The sequence below is a fragment of the Sus scrofa genome, chromosome 1 (genome assembly GCF_054392235.1).
Source record: "Sus scrofa isolate SSC_HxYL_T2T_F1_AM1 chromosome 1, Sscrofa_HxYL_maternal_Yorkshire_Landrace_v2.0, whole genome shotgun sequence".
In the NCBI taxonomy this organism is placed as follows: Eukaryota; Metazoa; Chordata; class Mammalia; order Artiodactyla; family Suidae; genus Sus; species Sus scrofa.
The window spans coordinates 271,498,031-271,510,595 of NC_139383.1; the positions used below are offsets into that span (position 1 = coordinate 271,498,031).

The window sequence follows — 12,565 nt, forward strand, 5'->3', positions numbered from 1 at the left end:
GGGGACGGTACTCACGAGGCTTTGATGAGCAGCTGCTCTCTCTCTTGGAGCTCCCGCTTCAGACTCTCTACTTCCACCTTGAGCTCGATGTTCTTCCAGACAAGATCAGGAGAGAAAAGAAACAGCGTGAAACACACAGGACGTCCGAATGCCTCGAGTGGGGAACCAGCTTTCAGCAAGGGCTGGCTGGCTGGCTTCTCCCATAATAAGCAGATATTAGATTCACACCCTCATTAGCCTCGGGGCACGGGGAAAAGGGAATTATTAAACACTGGTGGTCCCCAAAGAAAGCCCTGGATTTCTCGAGGCTTGGAACAATTATGTAAATTTTCCAAGCTTCTAACAGCCAGAGCATTCAAACATTGAGGCATAAATGTCATACAAGTGAAGCTGATTTAAAAATTGTTTGCCCTCCGCCAAGCAAATTTACAAGCAATTGTGCAGTTTGCTTTTACCATTCCAAGGCAATTACTTCTGGTTGTTTACAATCATGCATGTGGTGGCTGTAGCAGTGGGAACATGTTACAGCTTCAGAAAAAAATAAAACATGTGGATGGGTACGTGGGAGGCTGCGTCACTGCCTGTCTCATTTCAGTGTTTAAGATTTCAGGGTACTCCCTTCCAAGAGAGCCACAACCACACGGGGCCAGCTGTCTAGAGGGGACATCACAGTGTTCTCCAACCACCTTCCCGTTAACTGACTGGAACAAAGGGAGCCACACACGGCCTTGGGCCTCTAAGTCACGTGAAGATCCACGGACAGAATCTTTGGCAAACAGATCACAACGTGAGGCAGTGGAGCCACAATGGGCTTCACAAACCAGTCCACAAACGTACCCTAGACGGAATTCAGATGAATTCATGCACTAAATGGGGGGGGGGGGGCCCTCTGCAGAGGACTGTGGTAAATCTAAGATTTCTCTAATTTGCTCCTGTTTCATTTTCATAATTGATGCCAGCTTTACATTTTACTCCATAATACATGTGTACTATTTTTGTTTGTTTTTTGGTTCATTTTTTGCTTTTTAGGGCCGCACCCATGGCATATGGAAATTCCCAGGCTAGGGGTCTAATCAGAGCTACAGCTGCCGGCCTACACCACAACCACAGCAACACCAGATCCAAGACTCGTCTGCAACCTACACCCCAGCTCACGGTAACGCCAGATCCTTTACCCACTGAGCGAGGCCAGGGATGGAACCTGCAACCTCATGGTTCCTCAGGAACTCCTACATGTGTACTATTTTAAATAAAAAAACATTTCCAGGAGTTCTCCTGTGTACAGCAGGTTAAGGATCCAGCATCATCACTGTAGTGGCTCAGGTTGCTGCTATGGCACAGGTTCAGTTCCTGGCATGGGAATCTCCACATGCCATGGGCATGGCCAAGAAAATTAAGCAACATTTTCTGTAAAATTTACCAGAGGACATGCCTCCCTCCCTTCAGCCAAACAGCCCTGGTGGGGAGAGTACCTCGACTGAAAAGTCAGCTGGAATGGAAAGGTCACAGCCTTGAAGGACCTGGGTTCAAATTCTGCCTCCACTCTTCACTGGGAGGGAACCATGAAAAGTCAGTGGGTACTCATTCACTCACTCCTCCCCTTCACAGACCTACACCAACTCCTACGACAGGCCAAGCATGGGCTCAGCATGAGGCCACCCTGGTAACAAGGCGGACACAGGCCCTGCCTTCACGCTCACACGGAATAACAAGGCGGAAGTGCAAGCCTGTAATTGTCCTTAGAAACACAGACCGCGAGGAAGGAAAACAAGCTTTCTCCTTTCAGAGGCCTCAAGTGTCACATGAAAAACATAAAGCCCAGCTGACACGGTGGATTTGAGGAGCAAATGGACTAACAAATGAGAAGGGGCTAGGAGGCAGGGCTCAGAACGTGTTATTCTCTTCACCATCAAACAATAGGAACTAAAGAAGTCATCGCTGCAGCAGAACTTTTTCTAAAAGAAACTGATCTTCACATAAAGGACACGAAGTGACAGTATGCAGTGTCTTCCACTGGACTTTGTACAGACTGCAGAAACACTCTGCAAAGAGAAGACCTCTTTTCCAGCTCATCAGAGAACAGAGAGCTTCCATGTAATAACTGATATCAACTGTTCTAAGTGCTTTGCTTTTTTAATTTTTTTTTTTGCTTTTTAGGGCCGCACCCCCGGCAGATGGAGGTTCCCAGGCTAGGGGTCTAATTGGAGCTATAGCCACTAGCCTACACCACAGCCACAGCAACACCAGATCCTTAACCCACTGGTTGAGGCCAGGGATCTAACCTGCAACCTCATGGTTCCTAGTCAGATTTGTTTCCGCTGCGCCACAACGGGAACTCCGCAAGTGCTTTGCTTTCTTATGAACCAACTGGCACCCAGCTAGCTAACGTATCCTCTGGGCTATTTTTTGCAAGCCCAATACTTCACGTTATAACTTACATACACAGAGACTGCAATTACTAAACCAAAAAATCGAGACACCCTATACGCATAAAATGGAATATCATTATAAGAAAGAATGAAGAAGCCTTAAACCATTATTAAGGAAAGATATTCCAGATACTGTTAAGGAAAAACATGAGGTATAAAGCAGAAAGTGCTCGCATTGACATAAAAAGAGGGTTTATAAACGCATACATATACACACATATCACGCCTGCTTGTATACACATAAAATTTCTCTGCCCGAGGAATTAATAGTATTGGTTGGAACTAGGAAACCGGGAGACCAGGGTGGAAGAAAAGTCTTTTCAATGTAAACCTTTTATCTTTTAGATTTTGAACCATGTACACCTGTCCAAAAAATTAAAATTTAAATAAAAGGGCAATCAAATCAGGCCATCTAACCAAACAATGGAAGAGAACAGCTGAAATAGCAGAGTACAAGGAGGGAGGCAGACTTGGGGGCAAAACCCGCCTCACAGAGCAGCTCCACGACCTCAAGTAAGTTACTGATCTTCCCTGAGCTTCAGTTTCCTCTCCTACAAGATGAGGCCCATCCCCACTGTACGGGACCATCTTGAGAATTAAAATAAGGTGAATGACTGTACAGACGCCTGACCCAGAGCCGGGAATTGACTCGTTTTGATTTCCTAACCCTCATATTCATTCTGAGATAAATGACCCTACATATAAAATATTTCAGGCTCTGGGGTTTCCTTCAAAATCTTGATTATACCACCACTTTCAGAAAAGGGGAGGTGAGCTCTTCATTGTCTCCTCCACAACGAAGAGAAAAAAAAAAAAAAGGTGTCTTGAGGGACAAGGGAGCTTTTCAATTCTTGAAAAGCCTCGGAAGTATAGTATAACCCCTCTTCAAGACAAGCCCATTTAAGTCCATCCGCTAAAACTCATGGAAGGTTCTTTTTCCTCCTTCCCCCAAGTTTCCACTGGTGCAAACTTCAGAAGAGAAAAAAAGGAGTTCCCATTGTGGCGCAGTGGTTAACGAATCCGACTAAGAACCATGCGGTTGCGGGTTCGATCCCTGCCCTTGCTCAGTGGGTTAAGGATCCGGCGTTGCCGTGAGCTGTGGTGTAGGTCGTAGACGTGGCTCGGATCCTGCATTGCTGTGGCTCTGGCGTAGGCTGGCAGCTACAGCTCCGATTCGACCCCTAGCCTGGGAACCTCCATATGCCGCGGGAGCGGCCCAAGAAATGGCAAAAAGACAAAAAAAAAAGAAGAGAAAAAAAGTGGAATAATTCCCAGGCCAAGGGCTAATCTCCTGGAGAAAGTCAAGAAATGGGCACTGAAACACTGTTTGACTCATGTCTTTTCAAGAAAGCCAGGTGCTTTTTTTCAACTTTCAGAATCAAGGTTTGTTTTCAGGCAGCGATCTCCAGGTCAAGACTTCAGATAGGAAGAGACTTTTTATCTGACAGTTATAAGGAAGCACGCAAGGAATACCGAAGAGTCATATCACAGAAGACTGGCCCATCCTAACTTTGGGCGGCCAATGGAAGGCTCGGTGAGACAATGATGATCATTGTCAAGCAGGGCCTGGATGCTGAGGCTTGCATCTGTCAACTCACTTTAATCCACACAAATAACTCCAGGACAGGGGGATTATCACTTAACCCTGGAAGCTAGCCCAGAGAGCTGAAGTGACTTGCCTCTAGTTACACAAGTTAGTTGGTAATGACGGGATTCAATTCCAAAGACAGCTGACCATCTTACCGTCTTTGTCTACGTTATAAATAATGAGAAAAAGGCAATCGAGATACGGTAAATCAGAATTTTGATTTTAAGAAGAGAGAAAGACTCCCTTAACATTAATCTTGTATCTCTCTGCTTAATATTAAGGTCATCCTATTATCTTTATGCTCCCTGTAATCAATTCAAATAAAATGAAAGCAGAGCTATCTATTCATGCCAACTCTGAGAACAAAAACTAATCGAGTTTCTGCTTGGAATGACTATGAGAAAAGACACCGGGGACGACACCGGAGAAGCGAGGCACTCACAGTTTTGTACAGGTGTTCAGTGGGGCCATCAAATTCCTGTTGCATTCTTTCCTCGAGGAAATAGATGCGGAGCTTTAGGTTAAAGTTTTCTTTCTTCAGTTCAGTGATTTGCTAGAAAATAAGCACAGACAGGTTATCAAAAGTGAGGTCAACGCAACAATACCCTCATGGATCCTCACTGCTTCCAAAAACCACACAGCTGACCACAAACTGATGATTATTGCTTTATTTGTTTTTTTATTTTTTGCCTTTTTTTTGGTTGGGGGGGGAGCTGCACCCACAGCATATGGAAGTTCCCAGGCTAGAGGTCAAATTGGAGCTAAAGTTGCCAGCCTACACCACAGCCATAGCAAAGCAGGATCCAAGCCGTGTCTCTGACCTACACCACAGCTCATGGCAACACAGGATCCTTAACCCACTGAGCAAGGCCAGAGAATCTCAAACCTAAGACCTCAGGGATACTAGTCAGATTTGTTTCCACTGAGCCACAACAGTAACTCCTGTTTTTGTTTTGTTTTGTTTTTTAGGGATGTACCTGTGGCATATAGAAGTTCCCAGGCTAGGAGTCGAACTGGAGCTGGAGCTGCAGGCCTACACCATAGTCACAGCAAGGCCAGAGCCAGATCTGAGTCATGTCTGCAACCTGCACCACAGCTCACAGCAACGCCGAATCCTTAACCCACCAAACAGGGCCGGGAATCAAACCCTTGTCCTCATGAATACTAGTCAGGTTCATTACCACTAAGCTACACCTGGAACTCCCAACAAGAATATTAAAAAGAAAAAAAAGCTGAACAACACCATCAACTAACTAGATCTAATTTACATTTATAGGAGTTCCCATCTTGGCTCAGTGGTTAACGAACCTGACTAGTAACCATGAAGTTGCAGGTTCGATCCCTGGCGTCGCTCAGTGGGTTAAGGATCTGGCGTTGCCGTGAGCTGTGGTGTAGGTCGCAGATGTGGCTCAGATCCCACCTTGCTGTGGCTGTGGTGTAGGCCAGCAGCTATAGCTCCAACTGGATCCCTAGCCTGGGAACCTCCATATGCCTCAAGTGCAGCCCTAAAAAGACAAAAGACAAAAAAAAAAAAAAAAATTTACATTTATAAAACACTCTGCCTAACAATTCAAGTGAACATGGAACAAGACATTACCAAAACATCCTGGATCATAAGACAAACTTTACTAAATTAAAATGAACTGAAATCAAACAATATTCTCTGACCATATGGACTTAAACTAGAAATCAATAACAGAAAGAAAACTGGAAAATTCCCAAATACTTGGAGATTAAATAGCACATTTCTAAACAATCCATAGGTAAAAGAAGTCTCAAGGGAAATCAAAAGATACTTTAAGTGAAAATGAAAATATATCAAAATTTGTAGGATGCAGTTAGAGTAATACCAGTGGGAAATTTATACTATCGAATGCTTTAGAAAAAAAGAAATATAAAATCAATAACCTAAAATCAATAACCTAAGCTTCTACTTTAAGAAATCATGAAAAAAAAAACACAAAGCAAAAAGAATTAAGATATAATAAATGTAAAAGCAGAAATCAATGAAATGGAAAAAAGAAAAACAACAGAGAAAAATCAATTTTAAAAGAAGGCTCTTTTAAATGATCGATAAAATTGAAATATCTCTAGCAAGACTAGCAAAAATAACAAAAAGAGAAGACATAAATTACAAATATCAAGAATGAAAAAGGGGTTATCATTACAGACCCCACAGTAATTAAAAGGATAATATACACAAATATATACAAATCTACATACATATACTAGAGAACTTAAAGATGAAATAACTCAATTCCTTCGAAGGCAAAATTATCAAAATTCACCAAAGAAGAAAAAAGAGAAAGTGAATGGTCTTACAGCTATTTGAAAACTTAAATTTGTAACTAAAAACCTTCCAAAGAAGAAAATTCCAGATAAAGAAGATTTTGAGGAGCAATTTCTACCAAATATTTAAAGGGAAACAGCATCAATTGTACACAATCTCTTCCAGAAAATACAAGATGGGGAACTTTCCAACTTCACTCTATGAGGACAGCATTACTCTCATAAAACCAAACAAAAACACTACAAGAAAACTACAGGCTAAATCCTTCATGAACCATAGACACAAGATCCTCAACTAAATTTTAACAAATTGAAAAAACATTAACACATCACGAGTGGGATTTATCCCAGGAATGTGAGGCTAATTCGATGCTCAAAAATCAATCCTGGTTGGAGTTCCTTTCATGGTGCAGCAGAAATGAATCCAACTAGGAACCATGAGGTTTCCAGTTCATTCTCTGGCCTCACTCAGTGGGTTATGGATTTGGCGTTGCCGTGAGCTATGATGTAGGTCAAACACATGGCTCGGATCTGGCACTACTGTGGCTGTGATGCAGGCCGGCAGCTGTAGCTCCAGTTAGACCCCCTAGCCTGGGAACCTCCATATGCCGAGGGTGGGGCTCTAAAAAGCAGGAAAAAAAAAAAATCAATCCTTGTAATCCATCAAACTGAAACACTAAAAAAGACAGGAAAAAAAAATCATATCACTAGATGCAGAAAAGCATTTGAGAAAACCCAAAAGCCACAAGATAAAAACTGAGCAAACTATGAATTAAAGGAAACATCCTTAATCTGCTAAAGGACATCTACCAAAAAACCCATATGTCTACCAAAAAAACCATATTTAATTAAAGATGGAAAAACTGAATGCCACTCCCCCAATGTCAAGAACAAGGAAAAGGAAAAGGAGTTCCCATCATGGCTCAGCGGTTTTCGAATCTGACTAGTATCCATGAGGACGCAGGTCTGATCCCTGGCCTGGCTCAGTGGGTTAAGGATCCGGAGTTGCCCTGAGCTGTGGTGTAGGCCGGCAGCTGCAGCTCCAATTTGACCCCTAGCCTGGGAACCTCTATGTGCCGCAGGAGCAGCCCTAAAAATAAAAAAATTTAAAAATAAATAAAAAATAAAAAGAATAAGGAAAAGGAGTTCTGAATCATGGCTCAGTGGAAGCTAATCTGACTAGCATCCATGAGGACACAGGTTCAATCCCTAGTCTCGCTCAGTGGGTTAAGGATCCAGCATTGCCATGAGCTGTGGCGTAGGTTGCAGACACGGCTCAGATCCTGCATTGCTGTGGCTGTGGCATAGGCCAGCAGCTACAGCTTCTATTTGACCCCTAGCCTTGGGAACCTCCATATGCCACGGGTGTCGCCCTAAAAAGACAAAAAAAAAAAAAAAAAAGAATAAGGAGAGGATATCCTCTCTCACAATTCCTATTCAACACTATATTTGAAGTCTTAGACAGTGCAATAAGGCAAGGGAAAAAAAATAAAAGGCATCCAGATTGGAAAGGAAGAAATAAAACCACGCTTATTTGTAGATAATATGATCACCTATATTTAAAAAATCCCACAGAATCTACAAAAAAAGCTCCCAGAATTCATAAGTGAGCAAAGCCAACATGCATGTATCAATCATATTTCAATATACTGGCAATGAACAATCAAAAACCCCCCAAAAAGGGAGTTCCCGTTGTGGCGCAGTGGTTAACGAATCCGACTAGGAACCATGAGGTTGCGGGTTCGGTCCCTGCCCTTGCTCAGTGGGTTAACGATCCAGCGTTGCCGTGAGCTGTGGTGTAGGTTGCAGACGCGGCTCGGATCCCGCGTTGCTGTGGCTCTGGCGTAGGCCAGTGGCTACAGCTCCGATTAGACCCCTAGCCTGGGAACCTCCATATGCCGTGGGAGCGGCCCAAGAAATAGCAACAACAACAACAAAAAGACAAAAAGACCAAAAAAAAAAAAAAAAAAAACCCAAAAAATTGGGGGCTGAATCCAAAGCAAGGATCAAACCCACACCACAGCAGTGACAATACTGGATCCTTAACCTGCGGAGCTGCCAGGGAACTCCAAACATTTTTTAAACATAATTTATAATACCTTCCCCAAAGTTGAAATTTGTAAGTATAAATCTAGTAAGATATTACATATGCTTAAAAGCACAAATGAAATCAAATGCTGATGAAATCAAGAAGCAAAATAAGTGAGGAGACTTACGTACCAAATTCATGGAATGGAAAAACTCAATATAATGAAGATGTCAGTACACTCCAAACTGATCTATAGATTTAACACAATCCCCATCAAAATCCCTACAGGAGTTCCTGCAGCTAAAGACAAGCTGATTTGGAAATTTATTTGGAACAATAAAAGAGCTAGGTGAGCAAAATTAATTTTGAAAAAGAATCCAACGAAACAGAATACAGAAAAAGACCCATACAACTATGGCCAATTGATTTTTGACAAAGGTGTAAAGACAATTCTATGGAGAAAGGGTAGTTTTTTTCATTGTCAACTCATGGTATTGGAACAATTGGATATCTATTTACAAAAAAGTGAACCTTGACCTATCATACCTTAAACAAGAGTTAACTCAATCGAGATCACAAATTTAAATGTAAAACATAAAATTATATAACTTTTAAAAGAATAAATAGGGAAAAATCGTTGGGACCTAGAGCAAGGCAGTGTTCTTAGCTATAACACTAAAAACATAACCCATGTTTTTTTTAAATCAGTGAAGTGAGCTTCATCAAAATTTAAAATGTTTGCTTTGGCAAACACAGTGTTAAGAGAATGAAAAGACAAGTTACACACAGAGAAAATATTTGCAAACCACAAATCCAACAGAGGAATTTATGTATCGAGAATACATAAATAACTCCCAAAATGTAATTGTAAAAAAAAAAAAAAAATTCAATTAAAAACAAAAAAAAAGGCAAAAGATTTGAAAAAAACAGAACATGGTAAATCAAGTATAATAAAAAAAAATTTTTTAAGATTTGAAAAGAAACTTCACAGGAGCAAGATATACAGTTGACAAGCACAAGAAAATATTTTTAAATCTTCAGCCATTAGGAAAAAGTAAATTTAAAACGACTACACACCTATTAGAATAGCTAAAAAGTTTTTGTAATGTGTAATAGCAAATGCTGATGAAGAAGGAGAACAAATGGAACTCTCATACTCTGCTGATGGGAATGCAAAATAGTACAAACAGTTTGGAAGTTCCTCACCAGAAAACTACACTTACCACATGACTCAGCGATTCCAGTCCTAGGTCATTATCCTAGAGAAACAAAAACCTATGTCCACAAAAAAACTTATATACAAATGTTTACTGCAGCTTTATTAATAACCACCAAAATAACCGCCAAATGTTCTTCAAAGGGTGAATGAATAAAGCATACATCCTTACGATAGACTAACACGCCACCATGGTGATACAGACAATAGTATGAATGAATTTCAAAGATACTACAGTGAGGGAAAGAAGCGAGCCTCAAAAGATTACATCCTGTATGATTCCATTTATATGACATCTGGAAAAAGAAAATTATAGGAACTGAGAACAGGATTAGCTGCCAGAGGTTTGGGGTGAAGAGTCTGACCACAAAGAGTCAACACATGGGCATTTTTTGGCATTATGGAACTATTCTACATTCCGATCGCGGTGACAGTCACATGAGCCTAGAACTGTACACGCATATACCAAAAAAGTTTTTTAATATATTCTTATTATGACAAAGCTTACAAAGGAGTATACATTTGTCAAAACTCAGCCAACACTTAAAAGTGGTGTCTTATTTTATGTAAATTATATCTCAATACAGCTGATTTAAAAATAAGCAAAATAAAATAGAGCAAAATATTAACAGTTGTACTTGAACACTAATACATCCTCCTAAATACAGGCTCACTGGGATGTTTTTCTGCATTTTTAAAAGTAATTGGCAATAGTACATAATACTCTCTTTAATAAATTTTTTAATACTTCTATGACTGGATAAAAGAAAATGATAACCATATTCTCCATTAAGTATATTTCAAACTGGCTGCCCTTGGCCTCTTGTTAACACTTAAGGTTTCAATTTTGTGGCTAAGAACAGCACAAGAAACAATTGGTAGGTTCATTAAAGCCTCCTTTTAAATGTTTTAAGGAAACAGCACATAAAACATTCATTCAAACAAAAAAGCCAGATGCTTCCTATAAAGAGAAACCTTATTCTATTACTCGACTACCAATAAAATATTTATGGAGGTTGCTTAGAATGCCCACATTGTGTGCTGCTAAAATTCTCAGCAACACTTGAAAGAATATTTGTCCTATTTATAGGTAAAGAAGTTTTTTAAAAAATGAAAGAAAGGTAAATAAGCCTTCAGAAGGTCACTGCAAACGCCAGACAAACCCAGATGAATAAAATGAAATACAGGCACCATCTTTTCGGCAACAATGCCAGTCTCTCTCTCCATTTAATACCACTTCCTCATCAAGTTTCCGCTGACTATCCCACATCAGACTGGACTGGGGTCCTTCTAAATGTTCTACACACTCTCTGCTTTCTCCATCACAGCAATCTCACTGCCTTGTGCCAGCTGGGTTATTTGCCTTTCTACCCAACCCACCCTTCAGAGATGGGGAACCATGTCCTCTTGCGCATTCTAGTCTAAAACATAAAAGATGATCACTATACCCCCAATGGCCAGAAGGATGGAAACATTTAAGAATTTCCTGAAGGCAATGTGATGCAAGGCAAGACCCACAGCCTTCAGAGGCAGACAGACCTGGTTAACATCACTCCATTGTTTTGGGGGTTTTTTTCATTAGTCTTAGAATACAGCTTCCTGCCATGGCCACAGAAGTTGTGTGATCTGGCTCCGCCTCATCATGTAGCACCCTCTCCCCTGCTCCCAATGTTCCAGCCTCCCTGGCCTCTCTCTGGTCATCAAATAAGCCAGGGCCCTGTCTACCTGCCCAGCAATGCCTGCAGCACTTGCCAGGGAGGCTTAGCCTGAGCCTTCCCATCTCAACCCAAATGTCACGGCCCAGAGAGACCCTTCCTAACGACCCCATCTAAAGCAGGCCCCTTCTCTACCACCTCCACCAAGTCACTCTAACACGTAACTCTGACTTTCTCGCTAGAGATTGTCCAATCTGTAGTCATCTTATTTACTCACACATGTATTATTTATCATCATGCTTGTTATAAAAACATAACCCACTTCTTGAGGGCAAGACCGTATAATCTATCTGCTCATGGCTGTTTCCCCTTGAGTTTTAGCAGTGTCTGGTATACAACAGATGCTCAATCAACATTTGTTAAATGAGTGAGTAAACTAAAGAATGAATATAATCCAGACTACCTTACTAGATGTATGACCTTAGACAAGTTCATTTTTCTGTGTGCCTCAGTTCCTTTATCTACAAAAAACTGGGATTTTAGGAGTTTCCTTGTGGCCTGGGTTCGATCCCTGGCCCAGGAACTTCCACATGCTGTGGGCATGGCCAAAAAAGTGGGATTTTTAATAATGCCTATTTCAGAAAGCTATTATAAGGATTAAAAGAAATTAATTGGGATGTTAATATTGTGCCTAGCACAGCATAAGAACTTAAAACATATTCTCTTCATCTGTACTTGAAATAAGTTTAAGAAATGAAAGAAGGACTTCCCGTCGTGGCGCAGTGGTTAACGAATCCAACTAGGAACCATGAGGTTGCGGGTTCGGTCCCTGCCCTTGCTCAGTGGGTTAACGATCCAGCGTTGCCGTGAGCTGTGGTGTAGGTTGCAGACGCGGCTCGGATCTTGCGTAGCTGTGGCTCTGGCGTAGGCCAGTGGCTACAGCTCCGATTAGACCCCTAGCCTGGGAACCTCCATATGCCGCGGGAGCGGCCCAAAGAAATAGAAAAAAGACAAAAAAAAAAAAAAAGGAAATGAAAGAAAAAAAAAAAAACTTGAATGGAAAAACTGAAAACAGCTTACCATCAGCAGGAATAAATACCTCAAAATATAACCCCCTCCCAAAAAATACATAATATAGAACTCACCAAATATGACTTAGAAACATAATGCTCAGAAGTAACTTAATGCAAGAGCTGTGCTTGCCACATTCCAGCCCTTGCAACTCCAGCGTGACTGTGGAAGTGCAGCCATCTGAAATGGGAACCGGCCAACAGGATCATGGGGTGGAGCTCTCAGGACCTGGAGCGGGTCCCCAGCTCAGCAGTGGGACAGAGTTTGAAGGAGCTGCTAGTCAGTCAT

The 12,565-nt window shown here is 41.4% G+C and overlaps 1 protein-coding gene across 14 annotated transcripts in view; it reads right to left on the reverse strand.

Moving 5' to 3' along the window:
- Nucleotides 1–12,565, reverse strand: part of CDK5RAP2 (CDK5 regulatory subunit associated protein 2) — a 183,032-nt gene that overhangs the window by 148,921 nt on the left and 21,546 nt on the right. For 10 of the 14 annotated variants that reach the window (XR_014826137.1, XR_014826135.1, XR_014826138.1 and 7 more), the window contains 2 exons: nt 4,460–4,570; nt 16–92 (listed from right to left, as the gene is read on the reverse strand). Coding sequence is in view for 11 of the 14 variants with exons in the window: in XM_084994140.1 (XP_084850266.1) it covers nt 16–92; nt 4,460–4,570 (188 nt within the window). In the remaining 3 variants the exon portion in view is untranslated. Of the gene's footprint in view, nt 1–15; nt 93–4,459; nt 4,571–12,351; nt 12,544–12,565 lie in introns of those variants that run through there. The other 4 variants (XM_084994143.1, XM_084994147.1, XM_084994152.1 and 1 more) reach the window with 2 other exon arrangements.